The 21,098-nt window shown below is 38.9% G+C and overlaps 2 protein-coding genes across 3 annotated transcripts; both read left to right on the plus strand.

The window, feature by feature from the left end:
* The first annotated feature begins 706 nt into the window (after positions 1-706).
* LOC122829228 (interleukin enhancer-binding factor 3-like) lies at positions 707-13,605 on the plus strand. The gene is made up of 20 exons (XM_044113622.1): positions 707-885; positions 1,244-1,354; positions 1,534-1,645; positions 2,290-2,453; positions 2,659-2,821; positions 2,898-3,057; positions 6,703-6,794; positions 7,204-7,299; positions 7,646-7,757; positions 7,831-7,928; positions 9,039-9,141; positions 9,226-9,357; positions 9,452-9,636; positions 9,961-10,071; positions 10,170-10,301; positions 11,096-11,257; positions 11,341-11,482; positions 11,575-11,613; positions 12,817-13,146; positions 13,244-13,605. Exons 2-20 carry the CDS (start codon positions 1,254-1,256, stop codon positions 13,345-13,347), a joined length of 2,538 nt encoding a protein of 845 aa, XP_043969557.1. The 5' UTR covers positions 707-885; positions 1,244-1,253; the 3' UTR covers positions 13,348-13,605.
* Positions 13,606-14,474: 869 nt separating this feature from the next.
* acp5a (acid phosphatase 5a, tartrate resistant) lies at positions 14,475-17,927 on the plus strand. 2 transcript variants are annotated; one of them, XM_044113624.1, is made up of 6 exons: positions 14,475-14,605; positions 15,569-15,663; positions 15,708-15,902; positions 16,003-16,127; positions 16,725-17,070; positions 17,162-17,927. In XM_044113624.1, exons 3-6 carry the CDS (start codon positions 15,801-15,803, stop codon positions 17,399-17,401), a joined length of 813 nt encoding a protein of 270 aa, XP_043969559.1. In that variant the 5' UTR covers positions 14,475-14,605; positions 15,569-15,663; positions 15,708-15,800; the 3' UTR covers positions 17,402-17,927. The 2 variants fall into 2 exon arrangements, with proteins under 2 accessions (XP_043969559.1, XP_043969560.1); XM_044113625.1 differs by lacking the exon at positions 14,475-14,605 and having other exon boundaries at positions 15,477-15,663; positions 15,710-15,902.
* The last annotated feature ends 3,171 nt before the right edge of the window (positions 17,928-21,098 follow it).

Consider the following 21,098-nt stretch of genomic DNA (forward strand, 5'->3'; position numbering starts at 1 on the left):
CAGCGTGTAATGGACTACCAGTGTTTTACCTCAGAAGTACAAAAAACATCCAGCTCAGTAGGGAGAAGGTCAAAAATAAGATCTATTTTTAAGATCATGTTGTTTGTTGAGATTTTTATTAGTTAAAACTGAAAAACAAGAGATGGTTAAAAATGGACAACAATGTAGAACTTTAAATGTTCGTTCATATTTGCTTGAATATGAACCAAACACCATCACCTCAGCACTTTATTGAAACTTCTGTGGCTTTAGTATGCATTCATTAAGACATACAAATGAAAAAATGACATTCTTCGCTCTTGATGTCCCAGTGTTCAGGTATAGCTTAAATTGGAAGAAGGTACAGATGCTGCTGGTCTTAAATGAATTGCTATGCCTTTCGACTTGTGCTTAATGACTTTCATTAGAACTACTTTATGTTGAAAGGATGAAGGTCCTTTGAATACAATCAAATATTATCAAAGATTGTGAGAATTTGCTTGTTTTCATCTGATTGGTATTTGTTGCAAGACAAGATACTAAAGAAAGAGCAAGCTGTGCTCCAGAATTTGTAATTATCCAAAGGCCTTTTCTTTTATACGTTTGAGTTAATTCTTTTTATAAACATTTTAGGGTTCAAATTTTTAATTAACTATCTGGTTGTGTATTTAAGCAAAAGTCTGAAAACATCCAACAGTGAGTGCACTTCAACCACCGGACCCCCAGGGGGCGATATAACGTTAGTAGTCTGAATTGCAGCCACTGTATTACGTGAAGAAAAGGCTCGACTTACTCATCCTAACGGCTATGAATTATTTTTTTTTATAAAATCATCAGAAAAACTACGAAAGGAGTGGTGAAGTTAATCTGAAAGGTCTAAAACTGTGCATATGCGCGATTTTAGAGGTAAGCTGTGATAGCATTAATAAAACTCATTGAGTTCGTGCAGGTGCTATAGCTAGCTAAAGGTAAATTGTGCTTAATATTAAGTATTTACACCTGTAAATAATGTATAGCGAATAATAGAGGTGTTATTTATCAATTTATTGAAAAGATATATCCCCTCTTAATGACAATTGGAGGCATTCATGCACAAGTTGATAGTTTGGCTCAACGTTTGCTGCTGCGCACTTGTTAGCCGCTAACACTGGCTGCTACTAGCACCTGTACGCTACGATGTACATGATGTAAGCGATTTCATTTTATGTTGTTGACAGTTTTCTGTGGCAGAATAAACAATTTTTATTTATACTACATGGGACAGGGAGGACAGCATGGCTTCAGAGTGGGACGAACAGCAGGCCTATGAAGAGCTTCTATATTGGGACGAATTGATCCAACAAGGCCACCGTCTTCTGCCTGAGGACTTTGACAGGTAGTGCTGAAAACATGCTCTATTTCTACAGATTTGCACAGAAATACAAAGACTAATGTGTCACTCGGTATCGTGAAAGGATCAGGTCATGATTGTTCTTAAAAACAATATATATGGGGTCGGTTGGAGGTTCTAGCACTAGTTTTATTTTTAAAATGTACTGTTTTTGCTCCTGACAGATTCGAGGAGCTGCGATATTGGTACGATTATCTGTGCTACGAGGAGGAGCTGAGGCAGTACCATGAATACATTGCTGCAGTTCAAAACTTGGAGGGTGAACGACAGCTTAAGGTTGCTGTTTTTTTCCTCTTTCCTTAATAGCACACACGATTTATGAGCTGCTGTGCAAAAGTCTTAATCCCCACATGTGTTGGCCATTTTTTTACTTCCAAAGAGTGAGGCAGTCCTGCTATCATAAAAGTAATTTCAAGGAGTAGATTTCCGCACATCCACGTCTTGTAAAAATGATTTTAGGATGTTGTCTGCTTTTTAAAACCGAACCGAACTAAGGATAACATTTAAGAAGGTCTCGCACTCTTTACAATAGTTTAAACAAAAATGTGTAAATAATAATGGCTTGTCTTTTGCCATTCGTGTTAAGTATTTGCATCCCTTCTTTTTCACATGTCATTTTTAGAGCTTTATAAATATGAAACTTCCTCCTTTTTAGTTATAACTGCAGATGCAATGTTTTTCCCCAAGTAAATTGTATTTATAACTTCTGTTTATTTCCATGCTTTTGTGACTGCATATTACACTTCTTTCAAGCATTCTACATGTAATGTAGAAACTCCACACCCATTTTATGTCAAAACTGAAATAACAATTAATCATAGAATATAGCAAAATCAAATTGATTTTCTGTGATTTGGATGTGGATTTTATGTAAACATTACTTTCTTCTGATTTCAAGTCTTTGTTTTCTTTTACTACAGGCGATTATGGCCCCTCCAAAACAAACTGGCCCTCAGAATCGCCTTGTGATGACGAAGCACTCTGAAGTGTATCCTTCAGCTGAGGAGCTAGAAGCTGTGCAGACGATTATTTCTGATGTGGAGCATGCTTTTAAAATACTATCTGAACAGATTGATGGAGGGAGGTAAGCCAGGTGACCTAATTGGTCTGATGTCTTTTAAACAAATAAACTAAAACATTTAAACTCAGTTGAAGAATCAGAGAATGCTCTTATGAATAGCATGAGTCAAACTTACAATAAAACGTCTCTCTTTTGTTTGTTTTGCAACAACAAAACACAATACCAACTAAAATAAAAGTTGTTTTCTGTTTGTTTTTGTTGGTACCAGAGCCGAAGAGCGAGTTTTACGTGCTCTTATGAGGGTCGGTCTGGTTGCTAAAGGACTCCTCCTGAAAGGAGACAATGAACTGGAACTGGTGCTGCTTTGCTCCAGCTGGCCTACAATCACTTTATTTAATGAAGTCACTGAACAGTTAGCTAAACAGCTAGAGGTACGGAGTCATACTTGTAGTTGCTTAATGGCAGATTAAAAACACTTTTCATAGCTTTAATGTCTCATCTTTTCAGGTAGTTTCAGCTGGAACATATACCGTAAGCTCGCGACCGGAGGAAGCAGCCATTGTTGTGACCAGTAGCAAGGAGTCTGTCCCGACTCTCGTCATCAACCTGACATCACCTCTGGTCCGGGAAGAGCAGCAGACTAACATCGCTGAGGCAGAGGGGAATGGTGCGTATCCGGCTCTCCGGCTGAACCCCAGTTCTCACTGGTCTGTTCTGTGTGATGTCAGTAGGCAGGTACTGTACTCCTCCACTGATCTATAACTGCAGTAGATATTATCCCAAAAGTCCCCTGGGTGTGGCTCAGCAGCGTCGGCACAATTATTTTCTGTCATTCACTCTTGTTTTCTGTTTAACACTGCAGTGGAAATGTTTTAGAAGATCATATTAACTTTCTGAACTTAAAACCTGCCCTCGGCTATTTATTGTGTTAACTAATATGGGTTATTTACCATCTATTACTAGAATATCTGGAGTTAAATTCAGCAGCAGGTCTCAGTTTTTGTATAAACGTGTATGTCTGTGTGGACTTTAAGCAGGGTGAAAGAATTATTATTTATCCTCACGTAAAATGATTTTTATTTAGTGCAAGATTCAAGGAGTAGCCGTCCTCTGAAGAACTGCAGAATGTCTTTTCTTTCTTCTTCTGAGCTGTTCATGTTTGAGATAACTACTGCCTGTTTGTTGACCTGCCACAAAATCATAAGTAGTTTGTAAGGAAATGGAAACGGTCTGCTCACTGTTGTGATTGTGCACAAGAGGTGTAGGTATTTAACCGTAGAGTTTCGATCTATAACCCAAGGCCAATCTGAAATCGGGGCCATAAAATTAATTCAGGCCAGAATTCATTTTATGATGAATGGGCTCAGGCATCTGTGGTGGATTTATTAAGCCTGCAATACATACAGCACAGAGAAAACCAAATGAGAATGATCAGTATAAAGTTGTTAATCTATTTATTATATTATAAATAGAAGAGTACATAGTTTAACCTGTTGAAGAAAAAAAGTAGAAAAGGTGTAACAAACGCAGCACATTGCATGGACTCACAACTCTGCCCGTATCCACTCAAGCAGTGGCAAAGATAGGATCCTTTCAATCACACATCCCAGATGATTTACACTTGACTCATCCTGCAGTTACAACAAGCAACAAGATGGAGCCAGAAGATGTTAAACAAAAGCTAAAATTGGGAAATGTTACACTGCTTACTCAAATGGTGGTCGAAAAGTGAATGCAGTAAAATTGTAATTAAAATAATATGTTTGGTTTACATTGATCTTCTTGTTTCTTCAGTGTTTGTCAATATGAAATTATATTGAGATCTAGTCTACAGTCTATTGCTTGCTGCAGGACCTTTCAATGGCGTATTTTGGACTAGAACTACTGTCGATCTTTGCATAGTTACTGAATGTCTGGGAAAGTGTGAAAAATCAGTTAGATTTGAGCAGTTCTGCTCAAAACGCATAATAATTTGATGATCTGTAGCGCGATGTGATGTTGGAAGGGTCTCTGCCGGAGACAAGACTTCATCCAGCACGTGAAAAACATGAACAAAGTGTTGAATTGGAAAATAAAGCGAGACAAAACGACATACGTTGCGAACATTGAAATGAGGAATTGCGTCTCGGGTTTTTTCTGCCTTTCAACGTGCCACTCTGATTTTTGGGTCACAATATTTTGTCCTAAAATCCCAAAAGCTATCGCAGGTTTTCTGTGACCATGTTGCAGCCACACCCAGTGTTCATCTTTTTCTAGATCAGTGGTGTTGGTACAGCGACTGGCTCAGACTAATGCCAGCGAGCAAACGGCTTATAGGCTCCTGCCTCGTGGTCCTCGCGTTGTTTTATTGTGAGCTACGATTTGAGGAATCTGCTTCCTCTAATGTAGTTAACAACATTCTGCTCACGCTGGTAATATTGGCTCAGTTATGTTGTCCAACCCCCTGCTATAATTACTAGTCAAAGCGCGGATTGCATGCTCTTGATGCTAAACCTGTACATTTAAAACCAGCTGCTGCAAAACTGATCCTGTAGTTTAGCATGGAACTATGTCAATTATGAAGGAGGGTAAAAATGTATTTTAAAATGGTTAAACGGTTTAACAAAGATTTGTCTGGCTAGTTGTTTCTGTAAAAAAGCAGGAAAGGTTATGTGGAAGTCTAAAGTTGCAGAACATTAATTTAAAGGCCGGATTTTTATTATTATTATTTTTTTAGGTGGGTGTGGTGGTGGTGATGGAGAGGCTACATCTAGTTTTAGAACCGTTTTTAATTGGTAGTGAGCTGATGAGTTTTGTGATCAGTTTCAGGGCTCCAGTTTTTGTAAACATACCAAGTTTATACTCTCAACTAGTGATGGAGAAAACTGGAGTCTCTATTTGTGTTCCTGAGAAAAGTTGATCCTTAACTGTCACAAGTGCTTGAACAGTACTTGAACGTGTCGCACTGTGCACGACTGCAGCAGAATTGTATCAGACAAAGATAACCGAGACGTCAGTCAGCTGTGGTTTGTACTGTGTTTATTATTAGTCAGCTGGGGAACAAAATAGAGGAAGAGAAGGGTCTGGAGACAGCAGCAGATGTTCTAATGGCTTCACAATGTAGGACAGAAATTTGTCACCTAACAAGATTTTCCCACACATCAGACCCTGCTTGACATTAGTCTTCATTAGTCGTCTGGTCACTTGAGCTCTAAACTTTTGCAGGCCATTGATTCAAGGTCAAAACCCGAGATTTTCTTTAACATTAAGGATTTTTTTTTTATTGTACAAGGGCTGAAATATATTTATTTTGCATTTAGGAATTAAAAAGAAAAAAAAAATAATATGCTCTACCCAGAACTCCCAAATGATAGATTTAGCTCCACTTGAATTAAATTCTGTTTTAAGAATAATAATAATCCCGTATAGAGCACCTACAGCTGTCCAATTGGTAATAAGAAAAAAACAAACAACAAATCAGCCCTACATTGTATTGTATTGATAATTCAAGCAGAAATGGCTGAGTTTTTCACATATTGATTCTTGGTGTCTTTTTGGGGTATTTTTGCTGCAAGTGCATTCCTTGCTGCAAATGATCCAGCAGTCACTAAAGGAATGCTATGTGATTGCATTTTGGGCAATGAAATGTTTCCTTTCTTATTTTAAAAGGTAATTAAATTATTTATTTGCACTTGTTAATATATTTCCAGTATTGTATATAACGTTTTACGTGACTAAATGAAAAGTCTCCAGAATGTGGCACTTTTTTTTTTTTTTTATCCAGTTAATTGTCAAAAATAATTGATAGATTAATCGATTACTAAAATAATCTTTAGTTGTTTCCACTCTTTCCATTTAGTAGAAGCCACCTTTGGGCAGGGATTGATCAGTTTTGCTGCAGTATGGGACAATCGTGAATTTTTCTCTCTATGCCTGTGATTTTAAACTGACTGCCTTATAGTTTGTGAAGTTTTGTAGGACCGCTGGACATTTGACCAACTGGACACACTGTCTCAGGAAATGGAGGGCAGCAAACCCAAGCCATGAGGCTGATGGAAAGGGGTTCTTATAAATAGTGCAGACACATTCACAACATGTCGAGCAATGTTGTGAATGTCGCCCCAATTCTTTCACTTACAGTAAATCAGAAAGTTTGCACAGATCTTTGGTAGATGATTTTGACTAAGAACAAAGCCTGCCACGTTAGATACTCTGACAGCCCCATTCCCTGCTTCTGCTGGTTTGGGGAAAGCTGCTGCTCCCTGAGCTGCAAGACAGAGGCAACCCCCTTGGTCAAACTGTACCTTTTCTTCTTACCCCACCTCGTCAATAGAAACGCAATCGGTCAACGATCCGCCGGACGTTCTGGACAGGCAGAAATGTCAAACTGCCTTGGCGTCTCTCCGCCACGCCAAGTGGTTCCAGGTTTGCATTCACGTCATTATTTTTAATTGAGCTCTCCTTTATATTTTGTCCAACCTATAGAGAGTGACAGTTTATTAGTTTTTTTTATATTACCTTTAAAACTCCAGACTTTAAATTTAAAGGATGCTCTGCTAATCAATACCAATGACACATGTGGATGCCTCATTGGTATGGATTGGATCTTAAGGCTGAGTTTTAACTGTTTCAACTCTAGCACTGTGCAAAGATCAGTGAAAACCTGACAGGTCGTTTATTAGTTGATGTGGAGACGGCTCAGTAGTTCTTGCTATTCCATGCTTGCCTTGTTTTATGAATTGGTTCATGAAAACTCTGAAAGCACAGAAGCGAGGTCTCTTAGGAGCAGGCAGACGAGCTTTCTGACTCAACTGGTTTTTGTTTTGTGTCCCAGGCTAAAGTCAGCAATCTCAGTTCTGCTGTCATTGTGATCCGAGTAATGAGGGATTTGTGTAAACGGGTTCCCGATTGGTCGCCCCTCTCAGAATGGGTGAGAAATCCGTTTCTACTTTTCCATATTAGGGCGTAGTAAATGGGTTTTAGTCTAGCTCAAAATTATACACACAGGCTCATGGTTTGCAAAGTATTTAATGTTTTCTCTCTTGTTCAAGAGTAGAGTCAATGAAGCAAGGCTAAGGCCTGTTAATGATGTGAATCGTTTAGCTTGTTAGTTTCTCTTTTTGATGTCTTAATACTAAACACAACAGGATTATCAAAAGAACTTTATGAAGGTCTTAAAAGGACTATAATCTGTTTTAATTTTTTCCAAGTATAATTTTGACTTCAAGTAGTGTCTAACTTGAAATGGTGCTGGGTTTTTTTTTTTTTCCACGTAGTCTCTTGAACTGCTGGTAGAGAAAGCCATCAGTACATCTGAGCGGCCAATGGCAATCGGTGAATCCTTCCGCAGAGTTTTAGAGTGCGTCGCCTCTGGAATCCTACTGGAAGGTGAGTTTCTCTTCAATCCATAATGGCATGGAAACCAGCATGAATGTCCAAACTGAAACGTGTCTGTTCAAAGACGGCCCTGGCATAAGGGACCCATGTGAAAAGGAAGATGTTGACGCCACTGCAAATCTGACTGAGCAGCAGCGTGAAGACATTACAAAGAGTGCTCAGGTATGGTGAGAAAAGCATGCAAAGGTTAAAAAACAGAGGTGTTAAGGTTAGTATTTGACATGTCAAGCTTTTTCTCAGTTAAAATGTTTCTAATAGGGCCACTTGCATACTACTCACACCAGTTGTCTTCCACACAAACTGTCTTTCTATTTACTCTGATTTTCAATTCTTTACGTGGATTTTCATCTGGATATAAGTGTAGTGATTTGCTGGGTCATTCAAGCAGTTTTACTTTCACTTGACAGTTTCTTTGACTTTGTTTTTGCCAGTGGAGTCTTGCGCAGTGAGTGTGTAGATGTCATTGTAGTTGAAAAAAATTGTACTTACTTTTTCCTGGTGTTTGGTTATTTTTTCTTTTTTGAAGCTTTATAGGTCTTTTTGACTCCTGCAACGACTCTTGATTATGCTTCTGACGTCTGACAAGAAGCCTCTTGGCCGTGGCTTTTTTTTGTGATAGTTTTTTTTTTTTTTTTTTCCACTTCTGGATTATGGCTGCAATGACCCTCATGTTAATATTTAGAAATATAGCTGTAATAATTACCATTGGTATATTTTGCAACAGTCTTTAGAGTCTTTGCTTTTACTAATCGTGCCTCTCACTGCTCTACTCTGGTGAAATGAAAAGGCTTTTTTTGTGGGTCACCAGTCCTCTATTGGTCCAGACATAGCAGCAGGAACTCTTTTTAAACACTGATAAAATACAACTGGTTTCTTGGCTTTCTATGCTGTTTACATAGAAAGCCATGTGACCAATACTTATTTCCATCAATCCATCCATTTCCTAACACACTTATCTCTAGTGGGGTCGTGAGGGGTGCTGGTGAATACCTCCAGAGGTCAACGGGCGAGAGGAGAGGCCACCCTGGACAGGTCACCAGTCCATTGCAGCAATACTTATTTCATTACAAATAATTTAATTTATGGTGTAATTTAAACATTGATTCTTGCTGACATTTGATTATTCCACACAAATATTGATATAATTACTGAGAAAAACATTGACTTGTTCATTACTTATTTTGCTCGCCACAGTTGCATTAAACTTCTTGACTTGCTTAAGATTTTTTTTCTTTCTTTTTTTTTCTTTTTTTTTTTTTTCTTTTTACTCAGTTTGCCTTGAGGCTGTGGGCTTTTGGACAGATGTACAAGGTGCTGGGGATGGACAACAAACCTTATAAATCCCAAAAATCTTTGAAATACACCCGCAAAGACGGTACAGGACAACAGAGATCTTCTGTGGAGCTGCACTTTGTTCAAAGAGTCGGGGTCTCAACTTGGTTTCTCTGGTTCGATGCAGGTCAGATGACTCCTGCTTCTCAATACTTCCTCCCAGCTAAGAGGCCTTACTCAGCAGTGGAGAAAGATGAGGATGAGTCGGCATCAAAAAGCAAAGAGAAGAAATTTGAGAAAGGCTTTCTAAAGAAACATTGTAAGAACTTTGAGAGTACAATAAATTTGTAAAAAGGCTGTTGTCTGAGTTCATTTGTATATTTTTCACCGTTTTCGTGTTGTTCCTCTCATAGTTGACCCAAACATAAATCCTGTGATGCGTCTTAACCAGTATCAATCTCGCCTGGAGTATCGGCTTATCTCTCAAACCGGTCCAGTCCATGAGCCGGTGTTTACCATGTCTGTGGATGTGAAGGGAAAAACCTACGAGGCGTCGGGACCGTCTAAGCGAGCTGCCAAGCTGAACGTCGCCATCAAGGTGAAGCTAATAAATCTTCTCTACTTAAGTGAAGTCAGTTTATCAGCTCACACCCCTCCCTCAATGTTTGAGGCCTGTTACTGTTGTCAAAGTGGGCTGAGATTAGGCCTGCCAGAAGGAAAACAAACAAATATGCAAGTAGAATTTATTGAACTTATTTTAATTTGTCAAGCGATTAATTGATTTAGTGCTTATTGAGACAGGCTTATCTGAGGTTCCTACAAACACACAAAGCATCAGACTGCAGACTCTACCTAAGCAGATTGCCTGACCAGTAAACCTGCTGGTATCCGGCTGTTCATTTGGTGTGTTTCTTATTCACAGGCCCTGAAAGATCTCGGTCTTCCAACAGGCCTGGAGTCAAAATCAGAGCTGAGTGGCGATACTGAAAGCTCTCAGAAATCTGACTCTGCTGCAGCTTCTACCGCAGACGAGGTAAAGGACTTTATTTGAACTCTCTTTAAAGAATCATACCCAGTGCCTTAAGAGGAGAAAAAAATTTGATTAAATTTTTTCTCTTTAACTGCTAATAGATTGGTCAGGGTCCCCTCTTAACTAAAAACGGGAAGAACCCTGTGATGGAGCTCAACGAGAAGCGCCGCAGCCTGAAGTATGTGGTGCTTAAAGAGACGGGAAGGTCCAGCGCCAAGTCCTTCGTCATGCAGGTGAGTCAGCAGCATCACACTCAACAAACAAATATAGAGGTCAATGTTAGTTCACCTTTATATTTGTTTGCTTTTTAAATGCAACAACATGGTATTAGTATTATTATTTTATTTTTTTTGAGGATTACAAGGTAAATTATATTCCATAAATTAACTAAACCACAGAATGAGAGATCAGTGAAATCAAATACAACCAAGTAGAAAAAAGCCCACCTTCAAAGACAATACAAAATTTTTTTGGGGGGGGGTTTAGTTTTACTCTAAACTTCAGAGGTGCACTGATCGCAGTCTTCTGGCCAATAACTCAATTATTAAAAAGCCTGACCTGCCGATTCCGATTATAACCCAAAATTATTTATTTTTAGAACCAACACTTTAAGGTGTGATACTGCATTTTACTGAAAAAAAACAACATTGAACAGTATCCGTGAAACAAACAAAAAAAAAGATAAATAGTTTTAACTGCAGATGAAGTAAAGCTCTCAAATATAAATAAAAAGTTAGGACAGAGCCTGGCTGGCCTCTCAGTCAGCTGTGGAGGCATTAGCTGTTTTTCAGACCTCTGTGTTGGTACAGGAGTTCAGATGGATAAGATTGGTTTGAAATGTAAGTACCGGCAGATTGCCTATCACCCAAAATTAAGGAAATCAGGGTCGATCGAGTGGTAATCCCCTACGAAACTTTCATTCACTTGTTTTAAGAAGTCAGATATTCAATAAAAGTTTGACCCAAAATTTTATAAAATGAAGACTTTTAACAGAAAGTCTTTAACAGTCTTCTGTCCTGTGTTTCAGGTGGACGTCGATGGGCAGAAGTTTCAAGGGAAAGGCTCCAATAAAAAGGAAGCAAAGGCTCACGCTGCCCTCGCCGCTTTGGAAAAGTTATTCCCAAATGATGACGAGGCTTCAGACAGCAACCGAATGTCTGCAAAGAAGAAGGTTATCTACACTGACATGGTAATTTATTGGAGAAACTCCTTTTGATGATTTTATTGTCCTGTCACTTTACATTAAGCCATCTAAAATATCCTGCTCAACAGCACATCCCAGGATTTGGTACAATCCGTGGTATTCCATCAGATACTGGCTCTCGAAGTTGGGGTCCCAACAGAGGAGGCCAAGCCAGGGGCCGGGGCAGAGGCCGGGGCCAGCCTTTTGGCCCCGGGCCCAGCTATAACACAAGTAAGAGGTTTTACTCTGATTGGATAAAGGATCTGCTACAACAAGGTCAGGGATGAGGAAATCACTAAATGTCTTTTTAAATCATTTTAAAGCTAACTACAGCTATGAGAGCAGCGCTGGGACAGGCTATCGTAAGTATTTTGAAACCCATCATCATGGTCAGTCCAGAACACATGAGCATAATCTACTGGGGATTAAAGGAATCTCACACAGGCAGCGCTCACATCCTTCAGTGTTTTTTACCTAAATGTACTTTGAACAGGTGATCTCGATCAATTTCTTTACTTTGGATAAGATTGCGATGAGCACAAATCAACTTTTTAAGTGCCTCACACCACATATCCATTGGTATTCCTCTAAATCAATTTACTATAAAGATCTTTTAACATTTAATCTAACAAGTTAAAACAGCAGTTTTAAATCAGTTTGAAATGGACAAATTATAATACTTACCATGCTAAAAATATAAATATATCTTCAAGGATAACTCTTAAGAGATTCAAATGTAATAAATATCTTAATATTCCAAACAGTGTTTTGTTTAGAACTTCTTTAAACTTTATTATTTCCTGTTGAGCCAAATTTAATACATTACGCTTTCAAATTTGGATGGTTTTCTTCTCACGCAGCGTCACAGGATTATTCACACTAGGAAGCCCACATGTCTAAAGTCTATGCTTTTCTAACTTCTGCCTTGCAGTCAATAAAAGGTGAGGCCATCTGTCCGACAGACAAAGATTGGTCCTAAGATTGAATCATGGGGCAAGACAGTAATCCCAAACACTGCAGCAAATCTACCACAGAGGCACTGAGAAATAAATCAATATGTTGCAAAGAATGAAAATCTCTATCTCGCCCCGTTTGAGAACTTTAGAGGACTTTGAAAAATGAATTTCTGCAAATCTCAATGAACTGAATACAATCTGTTTAAAGAGTAGTGGGCCAAAATTCACAAGATATTTATTCATTGGGTTGGTTCAACAGAACATGCTTTTAGAACATTAAAAAGGATGGTTACATGTAAATGAGAATTATCTAAAAAGTCTTCAATTTAAACTGGTAGTAACTTACTACTATACTATATTACTATATATACTTTTTTTTACATATTTGTTTAAACTGTAACTATGTCCTGACAGTAATTTATGAAAAAAAATCAAGCTCATCTGGCTCTTTCCAATGGCTGTACTGACATCTGCAGAAATACACCGCTCTTTCATAAGCAATCAATCAGTCCAGAGGAGAATCTTAGCGCTGTTAATCACACTCATATATGCACTGCTCACACCCTCACAGAGCACCAACGGCCTGAATTTGTTGTTTATCTATTTCAGATAAACTTTATGCTAACAATGCTGCCAGCAACACTGGCAAAAACCCCATCGTGGCTGAATCGGACAGCAGCACAGGCTACGGTACGTTTTACCCAGAGAGCAGCTCCACCTACTCCTCCCCACCCGTACCCAGCACCAGCGACACAAAGGGACAAAGCTACCGCTCCATGCCCCCACCTGTTGACCAGCAGAGCCCATATAGCTACGGATATGGAGAGGAAAAGAAGAAAATGCTGACCCAAAGCAGTCCTGTGGTTCAGGGAGGAAACTCCTCCATGTACAGCACAGCCTATCCTAGTTCTGTTACAGCAGGACATTCATATGATTACGGTAACCACTGGTTTCTCTTGAGATGTCTTTAAATATTTTCAGTACTATTGGAGCAGATGATAAATTGATATATTTCTGGTCTGATCTCTCTACGCAGGCTGGGGGAACCAGGTCAACTGGGGGAATCAACAGGGATTTGACACCTACCAGAACTATGGAGGACAAAACCTGGGCCAGTACTCTGGATACACACATTACTGATCCTTTCAAATACCAGTACTGTTTCTTCACCGTTTTTGAAGTCTGTGTCCTCTGCGTTGTTGATAAACCAGAGAACCCTCTTGATTTCATTTTGTTTCATCACTTGTATGTTTTTAGTTGACATTTGGTGAAACAGGTTTCTTTTAACATCATCGCAGCAGTTTGAAACTGTTTTGTTTCCGTTCTTCATCGGGATGTAATTCTGATGTAAGGATTTGTTGGTGTCAATAAAGATGCTCTAACCTTGGTCTAAGATAACAAGTTTCAGATAACTGCTTTTTAAACAAACTGCTTTTGTGGCTATAGATACCTTTAATCAATAGTAAATTGACAGAACATGGGGTAAGGATTGGGTAAGACGTGCGTCAAACCCACAACACCTCTTGACTTTTGGCCTTGCTGCCATCCATTTACTATTGTTCCATCAGTTTTCCATCCATTCAATAAGCCCAATAATCAATTCATCCATCCACTTTCTGAGTCCATCTATCCACCCATCCCCTTCACCATCTGTCCATCCAGTAATATTTCCTCCATCTATTTGTTGTATCCATCCTTCCTTCCTTCATCCATCTGGCCATCTATTCCACCATGTGTTTTAGCATCTCTCCATGAAGCCATTCGTCTGTCCAGTTGTCCATCCATACCCCTTTGCAGCTTGTTTCCAGATTCCATGTTTAGATCTTAACCAAAGTAGAAATATGTTCAATATCCAACAGGAACACACAGTTTTATATTGAATTGGGCTTAAGGGGACTGAACAGAATTTAATTCTGACAAAACCTGACATGAAAACTTCTCTTCAAACGTTTTAAAAGTGTTATGAGGCTTAATTTAGGTTTGGAAAATATATAGTTTTAAAGTGAGCTCATGTCTAACTCCTGGACTTTTACAACTGTGTTTTGTAACATGATCAAAGACACAAAAGACTTTCCAAGACGGACAACTTGACCCATCCGATTATATAACATGCTCCGTTTTCTATAAAAAAAAAATCTGAAAGACAGAAACTTGAGCTGGAAGCAGAGCAGGAAAAAACGTGATTAATGCTGAAGTGGAGTCTAGACACGAGCTATATTAACCACTGACGATCACACGTGGCACCAATCACCGCCTGGTCCTGAGTCAGGCTGTGATCAAGAATCATGCCTGTGCAGCGTGGACTCCTCCCGAAGCCTCTCCTCCAGGAGCGCTGATAAAAAGCAGAGGAAGGGGCAGAGGTGTGAGGACGCAGTCAGCCAGATCCCATCTCCTCACAGTGAGTGTTTTCAATTGGCTTTTTTTTTATCTCGACAAATGTACACCGTTTGAATAGCTTGTAATTAAAAGGAGTTGTCTGTCGCTTTTTAGGCTTTAGTGTTCTTTCAAAGGTGATCTATACATAGTTGAACAAGTTATTGAACAAGTTAAGATAGATTTTTGAGCTATACAAAGCATGGTTATTACATTTTTTTGCACAAAATCCTTCTTAGATATTGACATTTTAGTGCACAATTATACAGCTTGTAGATCTTTGACAAGCAGAAGTAGAGCCTCCTGCACAACCAGCAAGAATGCAACAAGTGGTTTCTAGCTAACTGGTTTCTGGCATTGTATTCTGTTGGAGAGAGAGCTTGTAGGACAATCAGTAATGAAGCAGGTCTGGATGAAAAGCTCGCTAAGCTCTGCCAGGCAGACACAACACATGAGTTTTATACCAAAGATAAAGAATTAACAACAAGGGGAGAGGTAGTCTGGTTCTGACGCAGCTGTAGAAAACAACTTCCAACCTTCTTCGTGAAACCCAAATAGTTCTTTTGGTGAGAGTTCATCAACATTTCATATGACATGACTAGCAGATGTGACCTTATTGTAATTTTTTCATGACAATTCGGAAGGTTTTTGAGATGGCTAATTTTCTAGCATTAATTTAAAAGCAATAATTTATTGCCAGAACATGGCTACATGTTTTTTTTTAAGCACCTGAGAAAAAATTAAGTTATAAAATTACAATTATAAAGTCATAATATTATGAGAGTAAACTCATACGAGAAGTCATTATGAGAATAAAGTCAATAGTTCAAGAATAGTCAGTAATATGATTTCATTCATATGTTGACTTTATTTTGACCTTATAGTTGTGCTGATCACATGGATGCTGAGTTTCAGATGTGGTCTTGGTTCACTTCTGTTTGATTTATCTTCAAGCGATCTGAAACTCTTGATGATTTTTACTTTTAAGATGGCATTTGCTCTTTTAACCCTCCTATCCGCTGTCGTCGGTGTGACCCTCTCCTATCCTGCTGCTTTTCAAGACCTGGGGGGAAATGGCAGTAAGTGTTTGTTTTCACCTTGACTACCGTGAGTTTAAATGACCCTAGAGGACCTCCATTAGGTTCTTGGCTTTTGGAGACTGGGGTGGACTCCCTTCTGCTCCTTATGTCACGACTGTGCAGACAGCTACAGCTCAGGAAATGAGCGTGGTAGCAGAGCGTATGGGCGCTGACTTTATTCTGGCGCTTGGCGACAACTTCTACTTCAAAGGTGTGGAGAGTGTGGATTCCCCACGGTTTCAGGTTTGTTGAGTTTCTCTGATATGAGACCACAGACATCCTTCTAAAAAGCCTTTTTCTGTGAACTCAAACCTACTGTCTCTTCTAAATCTCCTACTTAAAGGAAACCTTTGAGTCTGTGTACACCTCAAAGTATCTCAGAGTCCCTTGGTATGTTGTGGCCGGTAATCATGACCATGCAGGAAATGTCAAAGCTCAGATCGAGTACTCTCAAAGGTCTGACAGATGGTAAGCTGTGCTCAAATATATTGACAACCTGAAACTTGTATAGATCCATTACACAAAGAGGAATATAATCAAAATGTGTCTTTAATTAATAAAAATGTACTCTTCATTTTCTCTAAAAATCTGATAACTTATAATAAATGCAGTCTAGCCCAGAAATTACTTTCTTTATCTTGTAGAAACATGAAAGACTGCTGACTGGACAAATGTCCAGTAGGTAGTTGTTGACACTGTCCATACACAGGCTAAACTTCAGAGTTATTGCTAAAGGGCAACTTTTTAGAGGGTTATTTCTGGGCATATTAATAAAAATTTTAGTGGAAGGAAAGTGGGGGTAAAAAAAAAAAAAATGTGTATGAATGACCTCGGTCTTCAGAGGATGTGCAGCAAAGGTTTAGGGAAATTCACAAGGTCTGGAGTCAAAGTTTCCAAAAATAGGAATAACCTTTGAAATCTATCTGTAATGAATGTGTATGAGCTTCCCTCTCTCAGCTGAAATTCTGAAATAAATTTATTTAATAACATTCTATTTTCTTAAGCATTTCCCAACAAATAACCAGAAGTTGTGAAGAGAAATTTTTTTTATTTCTCTTTCGTTAGGAAGTTTCCCTCTTATTACTACGAGCTGAACTTCCACATCCCCAACACGGGGAAGACTCTCACCATCATCATGCTCGACACTGTGATTCTCTGTGGACACTCCGACGACTTTACTGATGAGAAGCTCAGAGGCCCCCTGCGTGCGGTGGACGCCAACCGCCAGCTGGTCTGGCTGCAGGAGCGGCTGGCCCAGTCCAAGGCAGACTTCCTGTTGGTGGCGGGCCACTATCCGGTCTGGTCCATATCGGAGCACGGCCCCACAAAGTGCTTAGTGAAGAAGGTTCGCCCTCTGCTCCTTAAACACAACGTGACCGCTTATCTGTGTGGACACGACCACAATCTGCAGGTCAGTTCCAGAATATCTAACAAACAACTTTGTTTGCAGATTTTATTTTATTTTTTCAGCTTCACTCTTATGTTTCTTTCTTTGTCCACAGTATCTTGAAGAGTCTGGTGTGGGCTATGTAGTGAGTGGTGCTGGGAACTTCTTGGATTCTGACACTAGTCACTTGAAGCGCGTCCCCAAAGACTCTTTGAAGTTTTTCACCGGCCAGTCTTCGACTAAGGGAGGCTTCGTTCATGCGGAGGTCACAAACAACAAGCTCTTCCTGACCTACTTCCAGTCTAAAGGCACGTCTCTGTTCCGCACCGTCCTTTCCCAGAGGCAGTTCGTGTAGACGTCCAACTGAGGCAATCGTTTACTGTGAAAAGTGATAATCTGTGGTGTTGAATCAGTGACGTTTGATTCTGCTTTTGCTTTTAACTTTGCCACAAAAATGTCAATGCTTTTGAACATTTTTAAATGAATCAAAGTTTCATCTGTGAATTTAATGTAAGCTAAAATGTGCTGTCTCTTGTTTTGACAGCAGTTTCCAAAGACTTCATGCAGCAACTGTATATCAGCAAGGGATTTATTGTATGATTTGGTAATGTCAAATAATGGAAGCACATTGGATTAGTTTTCCTCCCATTAAATGTCGTGCATGTTACTGCTGTTCTTTTAACTTGTTCACACAGGAAACTGTTCTGGTGTTTGAGTGAAATTTAAGACCAGAACTTCCCGGAAGGTTTTATAGCCATTTTATTTTTTTTTTCTTGATGTCTGTACAATTTCATTGCAATGGATTTTCTTTTCCTGTGAAATCAATTCAAACCCTTTTCTGATCATGTGAAGATAATTAAGTAAATGTTTTATGAAGTTTCCATGTTGCATTTTGTTTGTACAAAAATGGTCGATGTTAAGTAAACCTGCTTCACAAGGAGAGTAATGTGATCCAAGATGACACTCGTGGTTTCTTTAGTGTGGAAAACTTCAGGTGGTTTTCCAAGTTTGGAAAATATTGAAAAATCTTTACATTTCCAAATTTTTTTTTTCTCTATTTTTTTTTGTTCTCCAATCCATTCTTTGTCTTGTTTGCTTTTCCTTTCATCCCCTATTCATTCTGTCCCCTTCCTTCATCCTTTTTTACCTTCTTCCTCATCTCCTTCCTTTTCATTTCATCCTTCCTGTTATCTTTAAGTTTGACTCCCCTGTTTTTACCCGTTTCCTAGTCCTTCCTTCGTTGATACATTTTTGCATCATTTTCTTCTGTTCTTTCTTGTGTGCTTCCTGTTTTTTTTTGTTTGTTTGTTTTTTGTCCTATCCTCAATTTTGTTTTTATGGTATTTTCCTTTTTCCCTCCTTGTCCCTTTTTTTTCTTGCAGTCTTTCCCTTTTTTCCTCCCTTGTTTCGCTACCTGTTTTGCATATAACTTTTTTTTTTGTGCCCATTTTTCTTTGTTAAATATTTCTGGTTCATTCAGATTGGATGTATAGTGTCTGCAAACAACAATTTTACAGGCCCTACACATATAGTGTCTGTAACATCCAGATTTAATGTTACAGACTCTTAATTGGGTTTGTGTTTGGACCTTTACTTGTCCATTCTGACACATGAATACACTTTACTCCAGTCGTCCCCAAATGTGGGGTCACATAGAGCGGCGTATTGAGATCTTCTTCAAAAATCTAAATGATTATGGGAAAGCAGGTTCATTCAATAAATCTTAGCATTAAAAACAAACATCAAATGGATAAAAACAATGTAATGGCTGCTGATGCTGTTTATGTTTCATACCCCTGTTTCACTGACTTTTCTACAAATAACAGAGGGCCAGGAGTTTCTTCCTCTGTTATTTTGTGACTCAGAAGCTACAATGTTTGATGACCTTGGTTTGTTTCTGAACATAACCCATCATTGTAGCCGTGGCTGCATGTGAAAAGGCCATTCTTCTACAGGAAGGACAGTCTCCGCCACACTCTTAAGTATTTTCAGCTTCCTTTTCTCTGTTTTATGTTCTCCCTCAGATATTACTTTGCATTTTGGTCTCCTCTGACCAGAGCTCCGTCCACATGTTTGCTTTCTTCCCCACATGACTTGTGGCAATCTGCAAACAGGACTTCTTGTGGCTTTCTTCTCGCCACTCTTGTATGACTTTCAGATTTGTGAAGCTTTGGCTCTCTGCAGCTGATAGGCTGTTGCTGCAGGGCAGTCTGGGACAAGACTTTGACTGTCAGCTCTTTTTCCGTCACAGAGAACGGCCTGGCCTGCCAGCAGGGGATTAGCCTGAATGACTGCAGGTTGGCAGCTCCCAGGTCCATGATGAACTGAGCCAACCAATGACAGCTAACCTGGGAGAGGAAGCAAAATAAAAAAAATAAAAATCTACAAGCAGATGTTTTCTGTTCATTTTGTCTGTCACCTTTGGAGAAGCTTTTTTTTTTTTTTTTTTTTGTGCTCTAATCTCTCTTTTTATGTAAGAGTGTTTTAGAGAGGATTTTCTTCCCCTGGATGCCAAAACAAACAATTTATAACATTTTGTTAAATTATAATCCCTAATCTCTAATGTATCAAACTTAATATTCTATGTGGCATAAAGGCAGAGACTCTTCTGCTCCAAGCATACTGTGGTCTTTGCTAAAGGCTATTATAAGGCAACTCACAGTAAGCGACGGGGTATGTAGATCGAATTAGGATAAATTTCAGCCTGTTGGTGTAATGCACCACCAGACTGAGCGCTGGGCTGACAATCCTTTGTCAGAACAGGAGAAGTTGGTTGGGGTAATCTGAGGATAAGGGACAGGTGAGGCTCTCTTAACCCTGACTTACGCAAATCCACCACAGACCTGAAGAAAACCTAATCGGGCTACTCATCGTGTCAGTTACTGCTGATTAGTGTCTATCTAAAGTTAGACATGGCTTCACAGGAGGTACTTGGGCAGGTACTCACAGACCATACTTTGCACATTAATCGCTTCGTTTTTCTGAGGTCGTGACATTTTCAACAAAACAGTTTAACTTCCCCTTGGCTTTTAACAAGGTCAGCTATTTCTGACCTCAGCGGGAAAAACTGTCTACCAAAACAAGTCCAAGCTGCCTCACAAATAAAACGATAACGAATCTTGTCATTTTAAATAACATGTAATCAGTCTAGTGAAATTTAGTCCAAGTTGGACCCATGTAAAAACACTGCAGCTACAATGATTTATTCAATTTAATCTAAACCTATTTTAAAAAAAAGTAATGAGAATATCCAATTTAGTTTGCCCACACATAAAGCGAAATACAAAGGTGTTACTACGTTCAAACTGTAAACTATTCAATTTATATTAATCCAGTGCCAGGTGTTCATATCTGATTATTTTACATTTTGAACAAGAAATAAACAAATATTGACTGGATTGCTTAATAAAACAATAAAATAGCCCTTTAATATAACTTATAATAAACCAGCTGTAGTGTTATCAACCAGTTGGTGCCCATGGACATTGTTTCTCACGATATTGAAGCTATGCGTAACACATGGTCCAACTCCAATTTGAATTTTTATTTTTGTTAATGCACAATCATCAAAAGCACAAGAAACAATGAGTTGAAATATTTTGCACAATGTGTAATGAATCTGCAGTACATAGTTTTTTGTTCCACTCCTCTTTTTTTGTCAAAGTACTCAGATTTTTTTAGCTGCACATGTTGAGTAAAAATAATAACTTCTTCTTTCCAGGACTTTAATCTCTGCTGCGAGGCCAAGATGACTCTATAGTTTGCACTATTATGTCTATGTTATAACATGATAACGCTGCGTGTTTTTATTGTTCAGTTGCTCTATATTATACAATCATCTCAATCTGAATCAACATTTTCTGCAATTGAAATCACATCCCCTACCATGTTTATCACAGGTTAGTTGCTTCATCCATTTGTTTGAGGTTTTGGGGAAGTTCTTGTGATTCTAGTGCATGTTGCATAAGCAACATACTAAGATCCTTAACATCACCAACTCTGATTTGACCAGGATGGTCCAGTCGTCTAAATCTGCAGCAAAGTAATAAAAG

This window comes from Gambusia affinis, linkage group LG04, assembly GCF_019740435.1.
Source record: "Gambusia affinis linkage group LG04, SWU_Gaff_1.0, whole genome shotgun sequence".
Classification (NCBI taxonomy): domain Eukaryota; kingdom Metazoa; phylum Chordata; class Actinopteri; order Cyprinodontiformes; family Poeciliidae; genus Gambusia; species Gambusia affinis.

What these genes read in the sequence shown, in the direction of transcription:
- LOC122829228 (XM_044113622.1), top strand. Translation starts at nt 1,254, where the DNA reads ATGGCTTCAGAGTGGGACGAACAGCAGGCCTATGAAGAGCTTCTATAT. An exon ending in GAACAGATTGATGGAGGGAG is followed by an intron (nt 2,454 to 2,658) that starts GTAAGCCAGGTG and finishes TGTTGGTACCAG; the next exon opens with AGCCGAAGAGCGAGTTTTAC. An exon ending in GAAATACACCCGCAAAGACG is followed by an intron (nt 9,142 to 9,225) that starts GTACAGGACAAC and finishes GGTTCGATGCAG; the next exon opens with GTCAGATGACTCCTGCTTCT.
- acp5a (XM_044113625.1), top strand. Translation starts at nt 15,482, where the DNA reads ATGCTGAGTTTCAGATGTGGTCTTGGTTCACTTCTGTTTGATTTATCT. An exon ending in TGGATTCCCCACGGTTTCAG is followed by an intron (nt 15,903 to 16,002) that starts GTTTGTTGAGTT and finishes TCCTACTTAAAG; the next exon opens with GAAACCTTTGAGTCTGTGTA. An exon ending in TCTCAAAGGTCTGACAGATG is followed by an intron (nt 16,128 to 16,724) that starts GTAAGCTGTGCT and finishes CTCTTTCGTTAG; the next exon opens with GAAGTTTCCCTCTTATTACT.